Source organism: Dasypus novemcinctus, chromosome X (genome assembly GCF_030445035.2).
Source record: "Dasypus novemcinctus isolate mDasNov1 chromosome X, mDasNov1.1.hap2, whole genome shotgun sequence".
Taxonomy (NCBI): Eukaryota; Metazoa; Chordata; class Mammalia; order Cingulata; family Dasypodidae; genus Dasypus; species Dasypus novemcinctus.
Window position 1 is genome coordinate 99,235,658 of NC_080704.1, and position 23,877 is coordinate 99,259,534.

Here is a 23,877-nt window from a genome sequence, read left to right on the forward strand (position 1 = left end):
GGTGTATAAACTTTAAGTATTCAGGGGAAATGCAAACAAAATATGCTAAAAGCTTATCTATAATGTATGAAATCCATGCTAAAAGTTTACCTGGGATGTGAAAAGTATATGCTAATTCAAGCCTATTGAGAACTGAAACAAAAGGACCATTTGGCCTTTCCTCTCTGTATAAAAGGGATTCAAAAATCTTGTTGGGGCTAGGGATTGAAACAGAAAGCTTCCGAGTCCGGCCGGCTGTCAATAAACCATTTTTCCTTCTCAAAATCATTCCTGAGTCCTGGCCTCTCTATATGCAAATAATTGAACCTCTCTCAAATTCTACAACACCCACAGGGTGTATAAAGGGCAAACCCTGGGCGGGGCCTCTGGAAAGGAAGGCGCTCTGGCCTACTCTAGTGGAAGGTGATAACCCAGGTAAAGCCGCCAGTGAAATTCACATGTGAATCCCCCTGGGCCTCAGTTTCCTAATCTCTAAAATGGGCTACACCTCCTCTCTTCTGACTAGTTAGTTCCCGCCCATTTTACGCCGTGCTACTAGGACGTGAAATCAGTGCTTTACCGCAGCTTCAAATTCCCTTGGTAGGCTCCAGTCACTGCGCTGGGCATGCTCAGTAGCTGGGGCCAGCTCGGGACCGGGAGTAGGAAGCAGCTTTCAGCGTCCAGGCGTCAGATTGCGGGCACTTTGATGAATCACGTGTGTTGAGGCCCTCTTAAAGGGATAGGCAGCTACTTTTCCTCCACCCTAAACACCGCCCGCCCGAAGGGCGGCGGCGGCGACCGTGGTAATTGCAGCTGCTCAGGAGCAGGGCTTGCCCCAGCGCTGAGTAGTGGCAACAGCGTGTTACGTTCAGGGCCCTTTGGAGCCGCCAGCCCCGGGACCCTGAATTCGGCGACTCTCCAGCGGTACACACGCTCACTCAGGAAGGGGTGCTGCCGAATCAGCGCGGGGCAGCGGGAGGGCCCTTGGAGCTTCCTCAGTTGAGGAGACGTGGGGTTCCAGTGCACAGGTGACAGGGCCGGAGAAAGATGGAGCTGCCCGGGGCAGCGGCGGCGGCGGGAGCGGGAGGCTGCAGCGAGGAACCTGGTGGGGGCCGGAGCAACAAGCGGAGCACGGGGAACCGGGCCGCCATCGAAGAGGAAACGAAAAACAAACCTAAATTGGTGAGTGTTCTCACAGCCCCCGCCGGTTTTGGGGACAGGGAGAGCCCCGGGATCCTCCTGACGTTGAACACGCGGGATCCCAGGGCCCCCTCCCAAGGGTGACCACAACCTCCCTGTGCCATTCGGGGAGCCGCTGGAGGAGCGGCCACGCCGAGGCACAGAGACGGTGTGGGGGCGGAAGGGCACCCTCTCCTCCACTTAACTCCTTTCTCTCTCTTGGCAGTCCTGGAGGAAGGAGGAAGGCCCTACCCCAACTTGGGGATACCCGGCGTACTGGGTAGGGTCTGTTGTTTAACTCGTGGGCAAGAGCTGCGTTCGCGGAATTCCACTCCACTCACTTCTCGCTAGTTGCTGTTTTGCTTCTTAACACAGAGGTTCGGGGGCAGGGAATCCTCTTTCCTTTTCAGTCCAAGTTCTTGGCAGCCCACCCACAACCTTGCTAATAAAAAATAGCGCAACATAAGCCCCCCCCCCAATCTTTCTACTTTACCAGAAATCTAAGGAAGAGGCGCCTACGTGCTTTTTCCCCCTTGCCTCTCCATGTGCTCTACCAAGTAACATTTTTTGGGGAGAGCGCTGGGAGCGTGGGAGTTGGAGGCCTTGCTGAGATACCACCAACTGTCGTGCGTAATAGGCATAGTCATACAGTTCTTCCACTTAGTTGACTACGCACGCTCAAAAGCTGTGGGCAGAATGTGCAAGTCTCACCATCCTGATAGTGTGAGCCAGTGGTAGCAGTCCATTTCCTGTCCCTGACTTGATGTTCAGAGGAATGAAATCTTATGGGGCCTGGTATTAGATTGGGAAATGCTGGAGTTTCTTCAGCTCATCAGTAAAACGAGTTCCTCTTTTTGTAAACTTTCTAATTCGGGTGGTACGAGGTCAAGGGTTTTGAGGCACAAATTCAGCAAACTTTCCTTATTTCTGACGATTCTTAGTCTGGGTTTGAAGCACAAGCCACATGTTGCAAGTTGAGTTTTCAGTTTTAACCAGCAACTTGATTGAAGTAGGGAAGGGGACGGGCGACATATATATAAGTAAAGCTTTTTGTTATGGCCTCTGGCCATTTGGTGTGTTCCTGTTCGTAATTCTGTCTTCCCTCCAGTTTGCCTTTCAATTATGGGCTGTCCTTTTTGGAAAACAGTGATCAAAGTGTTATCATTTCAGGAAAAATACAGCGGCCCCTTATGCCCCAGGAAGGGGCATGGTGGCATAGATAAACGTGGCAGAAGCTTAAATTCTCATGAAGTCCACCCTCACTTGAGGGAAATTGGGAAATTGCTTTCTTTATGTGGCCTAAAAGTTCGGATGTGATTTTGCAGTTTGTTTGTGGTAAAAGAGCAAGCATTTTTCTTTTTCCTTTTTCTTCCTTCCTTTCCTTTCCTTTTTTTTTTTTATATGGGCCCAGTGCAAAGCTGTGGTTAATCAGCAGTTATAAGTTTGAGTAAGAATAAAAATCAACTGAAAATTTTCATAAGTAGTTTGGTATGTCCAGCAAAAATTTTTAAGTATGCGCTCAAGAAAAAGCACTTGTCTCTGTTACTAACAACATCTTGAATATATTCGTTCCTTCCCTTTGGCCATTTTTCATATTTTATGTTTTATAATTTACTTGCTTTGACAAGGTAACTAGATCGTTATGAGATGGTATCACTTTCACTTCTTAGCCAGCTTCACTGTTCACTACATCAACCGAACATAGTTTGTTGTAGTAGAACAAGCATTGATGTAGTAGAACAAGTATTTGAATCCAAGAGTTTGCCAATGTCAACGTGAACTTTATTTTTGCTCAAACATAACTTTGGAGCTGTACATGATTTTGCAAACACAGGTCAGAGTTAATAAAAACAAATATAGGAGGATATTACAGCACAATTTAAGGCCAAACAGCAAGGATTGGTAAACTTTTTAAAAAATCTTTTACTTCTTATTTTGAATTGTTTGGAGCCCAGTCTTTAGTGTTACCACTAAAGTTTCAATATGTTCTTCTGAAACCTTTTAGGAAAGAATTGATCTGGAATTCTTAACTTAAAGTATTGCAAATAAGATAAAGCTTTGTTTAGCCTAAATATTTTTTTAATATTATGCTAATAAAAATCACTGTAGACATTTAAGTGTGTGTGTAAAGGTATTGTGTGGGATTATAAAAGAGGGCCATGTGGTAATGAAAACTATTTGTGCAGGTGACTGTCTGACATAGGTTTTTTTTAACTCCTAAAATTGTCTTAAAATTTTCATTGTATATAGGTACCTTCATTTTTCTGCGCTCTAGCTTTCATAAGCTTCTCAGAGGCTTCCATCACATAAAGAAGGAGAACTATTGGGTTATAAAGGATAGAAAGTAAAGGAAATGACTCAGTTAATTCCACTGTAAGTTACCAAGTGGGGGAGAAGGGAAATGAGGAAAGGAGAAAGGAAATAACACTGACCAGATGGGTGATTGATATTGAAGATCATTTGTTTGAAGGAAAAAAGGAGTTGACTGTATACTGTCTATATAGCATTAGCTAAGATAAAATTTCCACTATGTAGAGACATTACCTCAATAACTATAGCACAGTGGATTCTTAAAGCATAAGGCTTGTGATTCGGTGGTTTTCATTTTCTTCCTCATGGTCTGGAATACCAGAGGAGGGCATATTTTCTATAGACAAGAACTAATTTTATTTATATCCCCAACTTTTTGATGAGTTTTAATGAGAATTTTTAAGTGTCTTAGAGTAATCAAATCAAAATTTAAAGAAATTCACTTCAACTTTCTTCACACAGGCATTCTAATAATGACCCTATTATTATTTTTAAAGTATTTTTAAAGAAGGCAAAACTATCCTGCATTTTTCTCATTTTGAACAATGCATTAGTAGTAGAGCTACTTTATGTAACTTTTTGGTTAGGTCCAGATTGTAGCTTGTGATCAAACTAGTAATTTGATGTCAACCATGGAATATACTTTAACAAGTTGAATAGGGGAGTGTATTAGTCAGGGATCTCTAGGGAAACAGAATCAACAAGAGATATCCGTCAATAGTATGTGATTCTACAAGAGTCTCTGTCGCAGCCGTGGGGATGCACAAGTCCGGGTTCCACAGTCAGGCTGCAACCAGGGGCTCCAGTGAAAGTCCAGTGAAGATTCTTTACGAATTCTAGGCATGTTGGCTGTCCAAAGACAAGCTGGGAAATTCTCACTCAATGCTGGAATCACTTCCTCTTTTAAGGCATTCAACTGATTGGATTAAGCATCTCTCTTGCTGATGGAAATCTCTCTGATGTAATTTTAACCAGCTATCTATGATTACCACTACAGTAAAGTCAATGTTGACTAAAGTCCATAAATGCCCTTGTATTACAGTTAGCCCAGTGATTGCTGACCAAACAACTGGGCAAAATTACCTGGACAAGTTGACACAACAGTCTAACCATCATAGGGAAAGAGCACTAGAATGGTTATGAAGGACCTACATTTTGAAATAAACATATTTAAGGCAGTAATTCTACCAGTAAGTGAAGTTAGCTTTGATGTAGAACTAACATGCTTTGATTTTAAATAAGGTCTAAGCAGAAGGAATTCATTAATGTAATACAAGTTTATTGAGCATGTACTACATGGTAGGCACCATTCTAGGGGTTGGTAATATAAAGATCCTCATAGTCTGGTGAGGGACACATGCAAGTTTATTATTATTAATTTTTTAGAAGGTACCGGGGATTGAACCCAGGATCTTGTACCTGGGAAGCTGATACTCATTCACTGAGCTACATCTATTCCCTAATGAGAGTTGGCTTTTTCATTTGTTTGTTTTTTTAGGATGTACTGGGGATCGAACCCAGGACCTCATACATAGGAAGTGGGCACTCAACTACTTGTAATAAACTCTGCTCCCCAAGTTTATTATTTTTAAGGAGTAGTGTGATAAATTATAATAGGAATATGTCTAGGAGGGTGCTATAAAAACATCATGGAGAGCATCTAAATTTGACTGGATGTTTGAGTGTGGTGAGGGAATGTTTGCAAGAGTGGGTGACATTTCCACCAAGGCTTGAAGAATTGACATTAAGTGAAGAATCAGAGGGAAAGGTGTTCCAGGTTGAAAGAATGCATAAACAAAGGTACAGAGCATGCCAAAGGTTATACATCAAGATCATGATGGATCTTCCTATGCCATGTTGAGTTTCCATGAAATTCTGAGAGAGTAAACCATTTAAGGGCTTAAGAAGGAGAGTAACCTGATCATATTTGTGTTTCAGAAAGACATTTAGTATTATGAAGAAATACTTGGAGAGGCTTGCTAGAATGGAGGCAAGAATACCAGTTAAGAGGGGCAGAGTCGTATAAAAGAGCTTGGTGTTTTGAGTTAGAGAACTGGATTCCAATCACAGCTCATCCATTTACTAGGTATATTTCTCTGCAGCTCAGTTTCCTTGGTCTATCTTATCTCCACTGCCTCTCCTTTCTGCCACCTGTCCTGAATGTCATCACCAAGTCTGTAATAGCCACCCTGTTTGTCTTTTACACATCTCACCAATCTTTCAGTTTAGCTCAAACCTCAAAATTCTCCCATTATAATTTAACTGATTACTTCAGTTTACTTAGGGCTGTTCCTTATTCTGAACTCTTGTGACGATCTTGACAGTAAAAGTTTTATGCTGATCAGGACTTGGAGTTGTCCTAAATGATACTGCAGGGACAGATGCAGGACATTATATATTCTGCCATAACCCACTGAAAGTACTGGGGGAGAGTGTAAACTACAATGTGAATTATAATCCGTGTGGTGCAGCAGTGCTCCAAAATGTACTCACCAAATGCAGGGAATGTGCCACAATGAGGAAAGTAGATGTTGATGAGGGAGGAGTGGAGGGTGCTGGGCTCTGGGGTATATGGGAACCTCATATTTTTTTTTTTTTTAAAGATTTATTTATTTATTTAATTCCCCCCCCTCCCCTGGTTGTCTGTTCTTGGTGTCTATTTGCTGCGTCTTGTTTCTTTGTCCGCTTCTGTTGTCGTCAGCGGCACGGGAAGTGTGGGCGGCGCCATTCCTGGGCAGGCTGTTCTTTCTTTTCACGCTGGGCGGCTTTCCTCACGGGCGCACTCCTTGCGCGTGGGGCTCCCCCACGCGGGGGACACCCTTGCGTGGCACGGCACTCCTTGCGCGCATCAGCACTGCGCATGGCCAGCTCCACACGGGTCAAGGAGGCCCGGGGTTTGAACCGCGGACCTCCCATATGGTAGACGGACGCCCTAACCACTGGGCCAAAGTCCGTTTCCCTCATATTTTTTAATGTAACATTTTCTGTGATCTATGTATCTTCAAGAAAAAACAGTAAAAAAAATAAAACACCCCCACAAAGACTATAACATGCTTCTGGGCAAGGATCTCATTGTATGCACATTCTTTTTTTAAAAAAATTTCTCCCCCCCTCGTTGTTTTTGCACTGCTGTCTGCCTTCTGTGTCCACTTGCTGTGTGTTCTTCTGTGTCTGCTTGTTTTCTCTTTAGGCAGCCCTGGGAACCGATCTTGGTATCTTCTAGAGTGTAAGAGAGGTGCTCAATCTTTTGCACCACTTCACCTCCCTGATCTGCTGTGTCTCTCATTGTCTATCTTTTTTTTTTGTTGCATCATCTTGCTGCCCCAGGTCTCTGTGCAGGCCAGCACTCTGTGTGGGCCATTACCCCTCTACAGGCCAGCACTCCTGTGCAGGCCAGTACGCCATGTGGGTCAGCATTCTGTGAGGACCAGAATTCCACGTGGGCCAGCTTGCCTTCACCAGGAAGTCCCGGGAACTAAACCCTGGACCTTCTATATTGTAGACAGGAGCCCAATAGCTTGAGCCACATCAGCTTCCCTGTGCATATTCTTGAATACCAGTGCTTAGCTGCAAAAGTACTCAGTAAATGGTTAGTAGCTGTGATATTTTTTCACATATAGGTTAGGCATTTTGAGAGGATAAATTTTTGAAAAGGTGCTTTAATTTTTTTTTCCTTTTAGGTGATATTTTTTTTCTTAATTACATATACCCCATCAGTTGAACATATCTATTAATTCCTCTGTGTCCTTTCACTTATTTTGGAATTCAGGAAACTTCTGCAGGGCTGGGAGAACTCCTCTGCCCCTTCATTTGTTTGGGATTCTTGTGATGTCAATGTCAAATGTGATGAGCCAAGTACTATTTTGTTGTTATTAATAGGCCTCTGGTTATTAGCAAAAGAGCACTAAATGGAGACCCAAAAGACCTGGGTTCAAGTCTCTTTTATTTGCTTGTGATCTCTGAAGAGCCATATAACACCAGAATTTTGGGCTCTTTGGTTAACATCTGCCAGCTGCAGATTATTCTGCCTGCCTGATTTGCTTCCCAAGTTGGTTTAGATAAAACCAGTAATGAATGCAGAAGCATTTAGAAAATTCTATATCGCTATACAAATATGAAGTATTATGATTAACCCCTTCTGTTATCTGGATCAAATGTGATTGTGGTTGGATGGCTTAATTGCCATCTTGGAATTTGATAGCTCTGATGTTATTATTGTATAACGTACTACAATATGTTTATTTGGTGATTGATTTATTAATCTCTCTATTTCCCCAATTCCATTTGTCCATTTCGAGGGTTTTACATTCTGTCTATTTCCTAATAATTCTTTCGTTGAATGAACATAATATGCAAGTTTATGTTTTTTTCACTGTAATTTTGTAAAAATCAGACTACCTTTCCCTTCAGTTTATCAATTTGAGGCATTTAAAATTTTTATTATAAAACATTTATTAAATATATATGACCTTCTGTCTTACCAGGCAGTTTATTGCTGTTGTACAAATAAGGAAACTTAGTCATTGCAATGTTAAGGGGACTGAAATTGCAGTAAGTTTAAAAGTTACCACCTCTGTTGTAGAAGTTAGTATAACACTGAGTCATTATGTTTCAAGGCCTCTGAAAGTGAAAAATTAGTCAATGTTTCTTTTTTTTTTGTTTCTCTTAGGAACAATTATAATTGTAATCTACATAGATTTCATTCCAAGTACCAAGAGCTCTGCCAATAGTCACATGCCATTGAAGTGAAATCATTTTTTTTCCAATCTGGTCCCAAAGAGCACTGTAAATAACAGGATGCTATGAAAATAGTATGTACCTAATAAATGCTAATTTATGTGAATCAGCACATCTGGTTAAATATTACTGGGTATCACTAGCACCACAGGGAATATTAATGAGGATCAGTCTTTTCCCTATTCCTTTAGTCATTCTGCCATGCAGAAGAGACCAGTTCTTCCTGCCAGATTTGGGGTGGTTGATACTTTAGCTTTATTCAAGACCAAAAAAGCTGAGATATGGCTAGGTGATTTGAAATATGGTTATACTTGATATCCAAATGAATACCTATCTTGTGGAAAAGAACTCAAAATTTATGCATGGAAATGAAGGTTGAGATATAATTTCAAGCAGATATTTAATATGAGCTTCAGTGATAGGATGAAATTAGCTTATAGTGAGTATAGAACTGAATTTACCTGATCAGGCGGAATCTCTTTCAGTATAAATGATATACTCTGGCTGTAGCTTAAACATTTAATTAAATCCTGGTATTCGTTTTTTGTGAGGTGGCCTGGGGAAAGGGTCTTGATGCTTTTGTCATGAAAGAATGAAGAAATTAAAGTTCTTAATAAAGGTTTTACTGTATTGATTTAGGGAGAGTAACCTACATTGTTCTCCAATACAGACCAGCAACTTAGCCACCAGTTTTTCCTTTTGTTAGGGCTCTATACAGTGGTGGCTACTTCAAATGAGAAGCTTCTAGGTAGTTTTTCAGGCGGGCCTAGGTTGGCATCCAAGATTTAGGAATAAATTATTCACAAATGACTATGGACTCAATCACCTGGTAGTCCTGGTATTCTTACTCAAGGGAGAATATATTTCAGGTACTATCTTTATTTTTTAAAAATCTATTTGCTGTTCTGTGATAGATATCCACAAATTTTGGTAAAGATCCAGTCAAAATTATGAGGAATTTTTATCTGCCCTTAATTTGTTGGTCTTTCTTCAAGCTAAGTTTTTTACTTTATATGTAATATGGGGTGGTTTATAATATGGGGGTGCAAATACGACATTTTAGAAAACCTAAAAAATTTTCAAACATACTAAAAAATAGAGAAAATAGTACAGTGAACCACTGTATATAGTCCTTCCCCAGATACAACAGTTATCTGATTTTGCTGCATTTGTTTCATATAGTCTTTATTTTTTTCTTGCTAAAGTATTTTAAAGCAAATCCCAGATAATGTGTCATTTTACACCCACATACTTAGGTATACATCTCTAAACATTACTCACTTTTTTTAAAAACATAATCACTGTATTAGCCAAAGAGGTGCTGATGTAAAATACCAGAAATTGGTTGGTTTTTATAAAAGGAGCTTAGAGTTACCAGGCCATAAAGCATGAGTTACCTCCCTCACCAAAGTCTATTTTCACGTGTTGGAGCAAGATGGTTGCTGACGTCTGTGAGGGTTTAGGCTTCCTGGGTTCCTCTGGACTCAGCTCCTCTGTTTTTTCCATAAGGTCAGCTGTAGACTATCTGGTGAACAGTGCTCTCTCTCTCTCTCCCTGGGGCTTCAGCTTAAAACTTCAGCATAAATTCCAACATCAAAACTCCAACATTAAAAGCCCTTAACTATGTTCTTTGCCATGCCTTTTATCTTTGAGTCTCCATCCACCAAAGGGTGGGGACTCAAACACCCTTGTGGCACAAGAGGTTTACATAATTACTTAATCAAGTAAACCTATGAATGAAATATAATCTAATATGGCTAGAGGAAAAGATCAGTTTACAAGCATCCAATATTTCTTTTTGGAATTCATCAGTAATATCACACTGCTACAACCACTATGCCACTGTCACATTTTAAAAAAATTACAGCACTAGGGAAGCCGATGTGGCTCAACTGACGGGACGTCTGCCTACCATATAGGAGGTCCAGGGTTCGAACCCAGGGCCTCCTGGCCCATGTGGTGAGCTGGCCCACCAGCAGTGCTGCCTTGTGCAAGGAGTTCCATGCCACGCATTGGTGCCATCCCCACATATGGGAGCCCCACGCACGGGAGCCCCACGCACAAGGAATGCACCCCGTAATGAGAGCTGTCCCACGCGACAAAGCACAGCCCACCTAGGAGTGGCACCACACACTCGGAGAGCTAATGCAGCAAGATGACACAACAAAAAGAGACACAGATTCCCGGTGCCGCTCAGAATGCAAGTGGGTACAGAAGAACACTCAGCGAATAGACACAAGAGAGCAGACAACGGGGAGGGGGGAGGCGGAGCCGGGTGGAAGGGGAGATAAATAAATAAAAATCTTAAAAAAAAATTTACGAAACTCCTTATATCATTTAACACTCAATTAATAATCAAATATCTCCAATTGCCTAAAAAAAATTGGAATTTTACTGTGTGAACCTAATTAATCTACGTGTCACTGAACTCCTTAAATACAGCTTTAAATTAATGGCAAATTATTATTCAAAGTTAATCCATATAAAGTGCTACCAAAAAGCATCAGCCCAAATTAAGTTCACTTCTGTCTTTAATTCTGTGGAAGTATCTGGAAAAGTTGAGTACCAAAGTGTGGGTAAACTCCTCCTTGGAATAGCTATTGCTTGAAGATAGAAAATAGATTAAATGAAGACTTTTGGCTCCATTTACTGATTAGGTAGTCACTCATTCTTCATTTTGCAATTTGTGAAAATAGGGTGGAGTGTATGGTAAGAATCTTTCTCCCAGGGGAATGGTGTACATAGTTGGGCAAAGGAAAAATATTCTTGAGTTCTATAGATAAAGCATTCATATAACTTTTTGCACAAACACACAAATGTGCAGAACTAGGTTTGTACTATTAACTTTAGTTTTATTTCAAAACAAATGCCAATTTGGAACTTAGGTTTTATAGCCATTTTAATTTACTCTGGGTTGCTGAATCTGGATAGTTTGTGAGCAAACTTTTAGAAAAGACTCTGAACTATTAGGTTTCCTTATTTGGACATCTGTGGGGTTTAAATTGAAAACCAGTATTTCGACATTTGTGGGGTTAAAATTGAAAACCAGGCTCCACTAATGAGGTGATAGAGTTGGGGATGGGTGGGGTGGGTAAGTATGAGAAATCAGCTTAGGCAACCAGCCTAGACTCTACACTGATTTACTAAAGAAATTGTGTAACCACTACTTTCCAGATAGCAATTTAGTGCTGTTACTGTGCTGGGAAGCAATAGGCATGCAATTTTTCAAACTTTTTGCACTCAAATAGATTCAGACTAGTAATCAATCCCCACTTTACAGCTTCTAGGCTGATCATTTACATACCCAATGAGGTGGGTAATTTTCCTCAAAACAGGTAGATGAGTGATAATTGTGGAGGCTGGACAGGTGGAGATTTCCAAAGGAGGGAAAGCTATTCGGGTGTTGTTTTATGTGCTTTGAAATCAATCACAGGTAAAATCTTAAATGCTCAATTATACTATGCTGGCTGGAGCTGTTTAGAAAGATTCTTATATATAGAAAGGAGGACAGTTCAGGTTATTTACTTACATTTTCAACCTTAATAAAGTGGAAGTGTGATAGAGACCAGGTCCATCATGCATATTTTAGCCTTGCTCAAGGGCATGAGGCTGTGGGGGTTGGGCCATTCATCAAAAATCATGTACCCAGGCACAAGTTTAGGTCTTTATGGGCCAGTTTTTCTAATTCACACAAAAATGCCAATGGGATAGCTCCTGCATTTAAAATCAGATGAATTTTATTCCCATTTCTGATGATAGGAAATTCAGTAAGGCACAGGGCATTGTTTTTTTTTTACATATACATTTTAATTTTTAAAAGAAACTTAGATTACATAAATATTACATAAAAAATATAAGTGATTCTCATATACCCTGCTCCCTAGCCCTCCCACATTTTCCCACATCAGCAACATCCTTCATTAGCATAGTACATTTGCCACAATTGATGAACACATCTTGGAGGACATAGTTTAATCTCTCATTCAGGATAGGAATTTTCCATTTGTCAGTCATTCTGAAGTAAGAATATATGGTGTATATCTATGTAATGTATTACCCTAAACTTGACTACATTTGCTTTTGAATTATTGAAATCAAAGACTGAGTCCTTGAAGGCCTACTACACTGGTTGTAGATTCAACGTGTTGATTACCTTTTCTAACTTAAAACTTCTCCTTTTATGCACACTTCTCGGCAGTTTTCTTGGCATTATTGTTTTACATTGCTTCACATAGTTACAGATGGTACAGGTATGAGACTGTGCTTTTTTTGAAGTTTGTGTTGTAACTTCAATTTTCATACATGTTGCTCATGATATAAGGCAAGAACCTGTACAAAATTAAGACACGTTAAAATAAATTTGAAAGAAGCATTTCCTCTCATATGCTTTGTAGTCAAGGACCACACATTATAAAACCAGTGTGTTTCAGAAGAGTCAGTGTGTACACAAAACATTTGTGAGTGGAAATAATCTTTTCTTAGGCTGATCTCACAACTTGTTTTTCATTGGCAGTGAGTTAGCTTACATTTCCCCCAACCCCATTGGTTGAGTAGCTAATGGTCTTTAAACAAGCTATTTAAGGAAAAATAATTTTGCCATCCAAAAAAATTAAAAATGGCCTGGATTTTATCCATGTTGGTGGTTTGAATTTTCATCTATTTGTTTTACTAAAGCAGGGTTTACGCATATACTCTAATCTCTGCGTTTTTAGGCTTCTTTGGTACAGCCTGTATATGCGTCATCAAACCATTTTCAGGTGGTCTTTGTTGTGTTTTTCTGTGAGATCAATATCTTCTATTTTTATATAACCTAGATGGCCTGATACCAAATACTAAATTTGAGGTGGCCATATCGGTGTTTAAAATGGAACTAAAGTAATAGATATACTTTAAAGTAGGTGTTGTGCAGGCTCTGTGCTCAATTTTCCACATTCCTCCTCCCAGTTCTGTTGTAGCTAATTGTGGATCAAAATCTGTTACTGTTACAAATCCCAGCTTTCCAAATTCCTGCCCCTTTTAAAAATAATCTGTTATCACTTGTGTGGGTCTAACTCTGAAGGTCATCTTATTTTTTGTCACTTTGGTTGGTTTCTCTGAATATTATTAATGGTGTATCCTATTGCCTGATGACATAAATAACATGCAGAAGGATGGCCACTGAATTTATTGAATATGATTAAGATTTTGTTAAAAGCATCTTCTACTCATTCCCATCACCAGCCATGTTGACATGCATTTTGATTTTAGCACTACCACTTGATGTTTTTCCAGACTCATTTTATTTTATAGAATCTGAAAGTATTTCTATAATATACTATAGAGTTGAACTATGCTAGTATACTGTAGAGTTGAAATAAGCTAAATAGGATATCTAACTGATCTTATTAAGTCTTTTAAAAAAAGTGTTCCTTTCTGGTAATTTAGGAATTACATAGAAAATAAACTGCTTTTTTAAAAAAACAAAAGCAAAACACTGGTCTTTCTGAAACACTGTGGTTAAAGTGACACTTTGCATTTAAGTAGGACGACAATTAAAAATGTAACTCTGGGCAAATAATTTATTTTCTCTCAGTGTCAGTTTATTCTTTAAAATAAGGGAGCCAAAAGAGATGGTCGGCAAGGTTCCATTAAACTCTGATGTACTGGGTTCAAAGGTTATTGAGAGCTGTAATGAATCTGCTGTAACATAAATACATGGCATCCAAGGTCTAGTTAGAAGGAAAGTTGGCAATTATGAAAGATGACTATTTAAGGCTGAATGCTAAAGGATGAGTATCCCAGTTAACTTTTCCGGAGGTAGAATTAGCATAATCCTACGCAGACTACATCAATATTTTAAAAAAGTCATACATTGTGTGTAGGGCAGTATACTGAGCCCTAGGGAGTGCTACATCTGCTTTAGGTGATGCTAATCCTTGCGTGGTTGCCTTGTGTTCATTGAACAAATGCAGTAATCAAACCTGCCCAAAGCTGATTCCCAATAATACTCAATATTGATGACTCGCATTTATTGGCATTTATTGGGCACTTGTGATGTGCCAGTTGGTATTCTAAGTGTTTTGCATGTATTTGTTAAGAATTGTGCAGGGTCTGGGATTTTGCCCTAATTACCAACTAACCTGTTATTGTTTTATGCATGATTGCAGAGGATTCAAATATTCTGGGTCAGAGACAAAAGACAGCTTATTATTCATTGCAAAGCAGTAGCCAGATTGTCAACATGACATACATACTCATTCACCATTGTCCCCAAGTCCCATGGGGTGGGCCATGATGGATGCCTACATAGGCATTGGATTGCATTATAGAACAGGAATACTGAGCTTGGGGGATTTACCATGTTTATAATAGGTAGAAGCAAGTCTGCTCTTTGTCTGGGAGATATATATTACCTCATCACCAAGGTTACTTGCTACAAACCTAACCCTGAGAAATGACGTGGATAAAGTGCTGCCAGGGCCTTTCAGTCTGGGCACACCCAGGAAAGAATGTGTGGGAATGCTCAGGGCCTATGGTGGATTGCCTTTCCCATCAGTATCAACTAGTTTGGTCCTTAAAACAATCATTTTGTAGGTGAGAAAAAGGGCTCAGAGTAGGTGAATCACTTGTCCAAGGATATGCATTTGTGAATTTGGAATTCAAGACTAGTCTTACTATAAAATCGAGGTTTTTAACCATGGTTTTCTATATTGCTTAAAGCCCTCAAACTTTAGAATATCTCTAAATAAACCTGGATACCTGGTGGTCCTCCTGACTAGGGATGTTTGGACCTGGCCTGTATTTGTACTATACTTATATATAATTTAGAAGACAGAGTTTACAGCCATTCATGTTAGTGCCACTGATAATAGAAAGTTTAAATTTTTAGAATCACTGCCATGAGGAAATGGGTCAGATATCTGACCATTTGCATGAGCCATGAGCATGAGAGGGATAAAGCTTTCAATTTTAAGGATACATGAACACAGTTCTTAAAACCATCAGTCTGACAGTCTGGCCTTTGTTAAATAATTACATATTCAATGAAAGGCCTGCTATTCTTTACTACTGTTGCATATTGCGTATGATTCTTTTTTTGCTGTTGTTTCGTATCTTTGCCATGTAGAGAATAGCTTCAGAACAGGCTATGTTCCAAGCTATACTGCCTGCTTCATCTTTTAGCTTCTTTCTCTTCTCCCCCCATTCCTTTTCTGTTTATTTGTGAACTGTTATGTGAAATTTGCTTTGGAAAAATGAATACTATCTCCTGTTACAGGAGGACATGATATGCATTGTTTCTTGTTTAGGGAAGTGCCAAGAACCACCTACCTTCTCCTGCTGCTTCTTCTGTCTACTTTGCCAAAAGATTGGCTGCTATAAAAGCTTGGTATATTCCAAGTGCTGTCATCTTAATTAGTCTGCAGAAGTGTTGTGACAAACTATTTTTGTGTTGATATGTGATGAATAATAGAGCCCTAAGCTATGGGCCTAAGTGCCAAATGATATGGCAGTGCATAAGGTGGACTGTGTTCTAGTCCGCTCAGCCTTAACACCTGTTCCCAAAGAAAAAGGGAGCTTTCAATTAACAAAAATGTGGCAGGTAAAATAGATTATTAGTATACCAATATATGCTTGGAATCAGGGTATTTCATAGTTATGATCACTATTCTTTGGTGAGTTAAAATTTCTATGTTGGTTATGTTCATAGAACCATGTACCAGACAGTGTGAACCTAGGAGATAAAGGACATCTTTGAACTCTCATAATGATGTAGACATAACTTGAAAAGTTGGTAATTAAGCAAACTACATGCATTTTTAAATTTCCCATTTTTCAAGTGTCCAGCTCATTTGTTTCTTCTTGTTTCCTCCATGTATAATTCTGGTTGTTATCTGTCTTTTTTGTTTGACCTCATCTAACTCAAAGAGCTCTGTGCTATAGACAAGTATATAAGGGAAGGGTGTACCTTTCCTCTGTTGCTAAAAGTGAGTTCTTTAACTTTGGACCAGTGGTTGTCAGTGGTGGACAATTTTTGCCTTCTTGGGGACATTTGGTAATGCCTGGAGAAAATTTTTGGTTGTCACAACTTTGGGAGGGTGCTTCTACCACCTAATGGGTATGCTACAATGCATGGGACACCCCCCCCCCCATCCCAGCAAAGAATTATCTGGTTGGAAATGTCAACAGTGTGAGGTTGGAAACCCTGCTTTAGATCCTATAACCTTTTGTTTATTTAGTGGGAAAAATTCTTGTGGTTCCCTAGCTATTCCTCACTCTCCATTCAGTCCTTTCCTCTGTATTGTGATAAACCCAGATTTGACCAGTGAAAGTCAGTGACTGCATCCCACCCAACTCATCAGGAACAGGCTTATTTTTATATTCCGGGATTTATTAAGCTAACAGATTCTACCTTCTTATCTTCTCTCCATTGACCCCTTAATTTATTTAAGTGCACCTATTAGCTGCCATTCCTCTATCTTTCTGAAATACCCTTCTATCTCTTCTCAGTGAATTCTAAGTACTTTCCTTGGTTTTCCTCATACAACTCATAAAATATTTATTTCTTAACTGAAAGTGACATGACCAATTCATTCTCCTTCAACCTTCAATTTCCCACAGAGAGCCAGCTTATTCTGCAGCATGGATAACCATATTAACAGTTGTGCTTATTATAAATGTATATTACAGTGTATAATCATTCCATACACATCAAATCCCCATTATGTATGAGGAATCATGGTGGGAGTATAAACACAGCTACACTTAGATCTTACTTTTGAGGAGTTCATGGGCTAGGGAGAAAAGAGGGACAGACATAACTTATGATTATTAAACTAGAAAATCCTATAATAAATAGGTGTGAGCAGAATGCTCTTGGAAATGCCACTTGCTGGCCTTGACAGGGAGAGGAAAGGCTTCATAGAGGTAACACTTGATCTGCGTCTTGGAGAGTAAAGTATAGTTTTGGGAGATTAAAAGGGAGGGCATTTTCAATAGAGGAAGTATCATGTACACAAGTTTAGAGTCATGTAAAGGCAGATTTGTTGTTTAGTGCCATTGGTTTAAAATGGTAAGATCCTGGAGGGCAGGTTGTGATTGAGAACCTGCTTTGTAACTGAATACAGGTGATCATGAAGTATTTTTTCATGAACTCAGAAGTGGAATGGAGACAGGAAACTAATATTTATTGAGCACCTACAGTGTTTCAAGCATTGTTCTGGTAGCTTTACGTCATTATCTTTCGTAACTATTATCATAAACATGTATGGTAATTGTAGTTATTTTCCACATTTTACAAATAAGGAAAATGAGTCTCAGGTTAACTGATTCTGATTCCAAATATATGTTGCTTTCTCAGAAATGATATACTGTGTTTAATATTTAGAAATGAAGTAGAATATAGTTTTTTTTCCTATTTCAAACCCTGTTAGGAGTCTAATAAATGCATTTTAACACATTTCATCTTTGAAAAAGTTAGTTGGGAAATATAGGGCTTGAGAAGTTGGCTGGGAGTTGACCTCAACCATCTAAGTCATAGCTATATATGGTTAGTTTTACTCCTGAGGATTTATTCAAACTACTCAGTTAGAAAAGTTCTAGCTCTGAAATTCTTCTTGTTCAATACTTAATCTAATTTAATAAATGTTCTGGAGAAACCAACCCCAGCACTGTGCTAAGCCAACTGATGCTGGACATTATATATCCTGCCATAATCCACTGAATGTACTGGGGGAGAGTGTACACTACAATTTAAAGTATAATTCCTGTGGTGCAGCAGTGCTCCAAAATGTATTCACCAAATGCAATGAATGTGCCACAATGATAAAAGAAGTTGTTGATGTGGGAGGAGTGGGGGAGGTGGGGTGTGGGGTATATGGGAACCTCATATTTTTTAATGTAACATTTTTGTGATCTATGTATCTTTTAAAAAAAGAATTTAAAAAAATTAAAAAAATTAAAAAAATTGACATATATATATATATATATATGAGAGGCTATTAAAATAAATACTCCCTGCCCTCCAGAAATAAAGAGCTGGAGAATCTTATATGTACAAACCTATGGTGCAACATGGAATGTGATAAATATAAGAGCAACTGTAGTGGTAAAAGGTGCTATGGGAACCTAGATGGTGTTAATTCAAAATGCGAGTATTAGGATGACTTCATGGAAAGATTGGCAGTAAAAGAGTCCTAAAGCGTAAGTTTTTTTTTTTAACAGGTAGTGATAAGAGTTGAGGAGCTATAAGTGACCCAGTGAAGCTGGATGTGTATGTATGAGAGTGGTAGGAAGTCAGTCTGGATAGGGAGATTCCAACTTAATCATGGTGAGCAGTGAATACTTAGCAAAATAGTTTGGCTTTCATGCTGTAATGTATGTAGAGTATTTGATCAAGGGAATGATGGGATCAGACCTTACCGTCATACCTTACTGTAGACTTTTTATAATTGGAAATGTCATGAAGTCTGAAATCTTTTGTCAAAACACCATAGTAATTGGCCTGTTTGTAGTGTTGTAGTGTAAACAAAAGTCATTAATTCTGATACCTTTTGACATGCTTTAATGCAACAGCTTTGAACCTGTGAAATTAAATATGTACTGTGAACAGTGTGCACTTTGTTAACTGACGGTTCTGTAGCTACTTAATTGGCTTTTTGCTTCCAACTTAATATTCTGTAGATATGTGCCTCTATGTCTAAAGTTGTTTTGTTTTGTTTTTCCGAATAGATTCAGCTCTAAAGGTCAGGTAGCTTAGCATACAAGGCTGCTGTTGTCATACTGAACATGTTGTGTCAAGGTTGAATTACATTTCCTGAAATACTTTTAAGAGAAGCTGCAAGATATGTGACATACACAACTAGGTAAAATTATCCTTACTAAAGTGTCATCATGATTTGGTTGTTTTTTCCATTTTCATTTATGATTTTCTTGTGACAATGGAGGAAATATTGCTCTTAAGTATGGCAAAGTAGTCTTAGGGTTATAATTTGAACTTAAGTCCCCTACTTTAGAAAATTCACTTAAACAGGTGGGATTTGTATTAAGAGACACCATCAACTGAGATTTATTGTTACAGCTTTTTAGATGGGGCAATTAGGAATGGGGGAGGGGCAAATGAATTCAAAATAAGAGCCAGAGGAATGAAAATTTGTCCATACTGAAAGTTCTATACCTTGGCTATCAAAGTATATATTAATATGTGCTCATATCTATTTCTTACACTAAAATTGATGTGTATTGTGTAAATGAAATATTAATATTTAATATAACTTATTAATGTTTATGTTGATTTGAATGTAAAACTTCTCAAATATATTTAGGGTTTTAATGTTTAATTGCTCTCTTAAAAGTAAAACTAAACTCCCTTTCAGTTATGACACGTTAATTGTTATGCAATATTTTCATTTACTTGAGGACAAAGATAATTAGGCCAAAATGGAATGTTTTGTGTTGGTTATTTTCTCTATCTTGAGTTTGTAGATACTACCTATCATGTGTTTTCCTGAAGGTGAATGGTGATTTGTGTATGGGTGTGTGCGCGCACACACACAGTGGTTTTTAGCCATAGAAATTAGACATTGTTTCACAAGTAACAGTTTGGAAAAAATACCAAGCTCCTTGTTGGATTACAAAATTTTCCTAACAAGACATAATTTTTTAGGATATGAATCATACCGTGCTAGACAACTTTCTCATGACAAATTTGTTATGCTTGCAAAAGCCCTGAGCACTCAAAATACGAACAGTATTACTACAAAAGTGAAGACTAGTATACTAGTTTGTCAAAGGTGTGCTGAGGCAAAGTGCCAGAAATCTCTTGACTTTTATAATGAGGATTTATTTGGGGATAAATGGTTTACAGTTTCAAGGCCATGAAAAGTCCAAACTGAGGCTCTCACCAAAGTCAGCTACTGTTGATCCTGGCGTGTTGCCACATGATGAAGCAAGATGGCTGCCAATCTCTGCTGAAGTTTGACTTTCCCCTCAGGGCTCACCCTTTCCTCTTTTTTCTTTTTTTTTCACCCTTTCCTCTTGAGCTCTGTGGGCCCAACCTCTTGAGGCTTTGTGCTTAAGTGGTCCTGTAGTCCTCTCTCTCCTGGCATAGGGCTTCTTTCCAGGTCTCCTATATCGGTCTCAGCTGTTCTGGTCTCTTCCCAGTTTTGGCTGTAAGGTATCAAGCAAATGGCTCTTCTCTACCCAGGTCCTCAGCTGTTTGAGCCTCATCACAAGGCAGGATCAAAAATGGCATAGCTCTCTCTTCCTGTGTCTGTCTGAGTGTCCATTTATATCAGATCGAGCCTTACCTTACTGCCGTAGTCCAATTAAAAGCCCTACAACAGTCTTAGCAAGTAATCTAATCAAAGACCCCAAAATGGAATTTAATATACAATCAAAGGGTATCACACCCACAGGGATAAATTAGTTTACAAATATAATCTCTCTCTTTTTGGGATTCATAAAATAATGTCAAACTGCCACAACTAGGAACTCCCTGAGTTATAAATCCATCCCCATATGAAAGGCCTTTGGGCAAGAGCTCACCTGGTAATTGTTAGAGTCAAAATTATTGCCTGGCCTTTTTTCCCCTCCTTTCCACTCATGTTACCCTGTGACTTGGTGGCCCAGTTACACATAGGTGTAGTTGCTGTTTTGTTTCTTTCTCAGTGTCCTCCATAAATGTGGTAGTGCCAGAAACAATCTACTTCTGCAGCATATCTCTCACCTGCCCTGCCATATAACTTTATTGCCAAAACGTTGAGGCCAGTGATGGACATGAGCTTTTACTCTGCTACTGGCACTGCCCCCCTTTTTTATTTAGTAGTTTGGGACACATTTCCCAATAGATATTATTCCTTTATTCAATATATATTGTAATGCAGTTTGGTTTTCTGACATTATATAAAGAACATAGCCATGAGATGTAGGTGCTTGCTATCAAGGAATTTATAATATAGGGAGAATAAAGCATATACATCCCTTGTATGAAAAGTGACATATAAATAGCTGGAATTTAGATACAGGAGACATTAATAACTTGGGTTAAAATAGGCTTTAAACCCATAGCCTATTTTGGGGGTACTTGCCCCTGCCACCCTCTCTCCTACACAGATATTTCCCATGGGAAAAACAGAATTCTAAACAGAAGACTTAAATATGAATTGTTGGATTACTATATGCTTAGGTTCAGGATTTTCATATAGATTGGATCAACGGAAGTATGATAAGAGTTTAAGGCAGAGGTGTACCTGTTTACGAAAATATGCCAGCAGGAAATCTGAATTTACGTAGAAGACAAATTATATGTTAAATGATTGCTTTTACAAAGAAGTTGATGCTGGTTTACTGTAGCCAAATCCTTTTCTTCTTTTAAAATATTTAATTTTCCAAAAATATAGTATTTTTAAAATAATTTTTTCGTAAACAAAATGTTCCTTTTTTTTAGATGACCACCTTATTTTTTGATGTTTATTACAGCAATTACCACAGTATTGATCTGAAGTGATCTGTTCATTGAAAAAAAAATTTCTTAAAACATAAGTCTCATTGGTTTCATGTGTTACTTGAGAATATGCTTATGAATGAACACTATTGTTCAAAGTTGAAACAAGTGTGATACTAAGTTGTACTTCCCTAGGATAGAGTTAAAATGATAACATTTAGGAAAACGGACTTGGCTGAACGGATAGAGCATCCGCCTACCACATGGGAGGTCTGTGGTTCAAACCCAGGACCTCCTTGACCTGTGTGGAGCTGGCCCACGCGCAGTGCTGATATGCGCAAGGAGTGCTGTGTCACACATGGGTGTCCCCCGCCTAGGGGAGCCCCACGCACAAGGAGTGTGCCCCGTAAGGAAAGCAGCCCAGCACGAAAGGAAGTCCAGCCTGCCCAGGAATGGTGCCACACACATGGAGAGCTGATGCAGCAACATGATGCAACAAAAAAAAGACACAAATTCCCGGGCTGCTGACAAGAATAGAAGCGGACACAGAGGAACACACAGCAAATGGACACAGAGAACAGACAACTGGGGGGGGGGGGGGGGGGCGGGGAGGGAAGAGAAGTAAATAAAAAAATAAATCCAAAAAATAATACTTAAAATATTTTAAATGACATTAGAAATATAGTTTCCCTTTTCTACTATTCTCATTCCCTTTAATCACCTTGATTCCCTTTCTCAAATATGACAGTGCAGATTTGTTAAAAAGTGGTTTTAGGAGCATTTGCATCAAACCCATCGGTAAACCTTGCTAAAAAATATAAATTCTGGAGCCCTACCATGAACCTAATGAATCACAATACTTTGGGGGTAGGGCTTGTGGGAATCTACATCTTTAATAAGCTGCTTAGAGGCTTCTGTAAAGTTAGAGAACCACTAATTTCATGCCCAGTTTTAAAAATGGCAGCCCTACAAGTCATATCCAGTCAACAGATGTGTTTTGTGTGGCTTATAGTATTGGCGGTATCTTTTTAAAATTTTGCTTTGGTTGCTAGCTCTTAGAGTTTACACATAAAAATCCATATTTCCAGCTTCTTTTGAAACAGAGTATTTTTGCAATGCCAGGCTCATGTTGCCTCATGGCTGGCAATAATTTGCTGTACCTGAATAAGGTTCATCACATTTGAATGGGCCCTGTGCCCTTGGAATTGCCCCAGTCCACTACTGTTGAATTTTACACTGAGCTTAAGTGTTAGTTTACGTTTATTATCTCAAAACTGGTCAGAATCTATAAGACTTTGAGTTTTTGACTTCTGATCCAGAGTTTAAAACCAATGAAGAGAAACAGTTGGAAAGAAGTGAAACTGAGGAGTGGAAGACCAGAGATATTATTTCAATAAAATAGGTAAGACCACTGAACTCAGGCAGTGGTGCTGGGGATGGAGAAGAGGAGAAAGATTAGGATTTCGAAGATATCATCAACCTTCCTGGTTGAGTTGGAGGTGGGTTCTGGGTGGGAGAAGGAAGATGGGGAGAGACATGGAATTAGGGAAGGTGAGTTTACTTTTAGATACACTAACTTTAGGTAATTGTGGGATATCATTGCTGGTTTCTGAGGTATAGTTTGCTATGGAGCAGAGATTCCCTACTGTGTTGGAGAAATGGATGACTTCTAGAGGAGCATGTAAAAAATCTCCTGGGAATGTGTGTTTACTTTGAAAATATGAATCAAAATATTACCTGTTTTTCTTAATACAAGTTGAAAAAAAAGTTCTTTAAAATTGTGGCTAACAGGAATAGAAAGAAATCTCTATCTCACTCTAACTTGGATACACATAACCCCTATGTGAAGGTATATCAGAATCACTGGAGTGCCTCATATTTTTTATTTTACTTTTTTTTACAAAACAATTTTATTGATACATGTTAATAAAGCATACAACTCATCCAAAGTGTACAATCAATGTTATTTGTTATTGTGGGGAGCCACCTGCTGTGAAACCTATTTACAGCCTCCTACAACATGGCGGATTTCACAACTACTACAGCCCTGCCCCTCCACTTCCTTCTTCTTCTTCTTTGTTTCTTTGTTCTCCCCTTCCCACCACAACTTTGGTAACCACAGCACACCACCACGCATGCGCAAGGCGAGAAATTCTGCAGACCCGGTGGGAAGTTTCAGCCAATCCCCTCCTTGGACGCCTGCTACCGCAAAACCAGCCTATCACCTATGGACACGCTCCCTTCCCTCAGTA

At 39.1% G+C, this 23,877-nt stretch overlaps 1 protein-coding gene across 10 annotated transcripts in view; it reads left to right on the plus strand.

Annotated features, from left to right (window-relative positions):
* The first annotated feature begins 611 nt into the window (after positions 1-611).
* Positions 612-23,877, plus strand: part of DIAPH2 (diaphanous related formin 2) — a 1,008,307-nt gene continuing 985,041 nt past the window's right edge. For 8 of the 10 annotated variants that reach the window (XR_009184437.2, XM_004477009.4, XM_004477011.4 and 5 more), the window contains exon 1: positions 612-1,161. Coding sequence is in view for 9 of the 10 variants with exons in the window: in XM_004477009.4 (XP_004477066.1) it covers positions 1,027-1,161 (135 nt within the window). In the remaining variant the exon portion in view is untranslated. The remainder of the gene's footprint in view (positions 1,162-23,877) is intronic. The other 2 variants (XM_071212993.1, XM_071212994.1) reach the window with 2 other exon arrangements.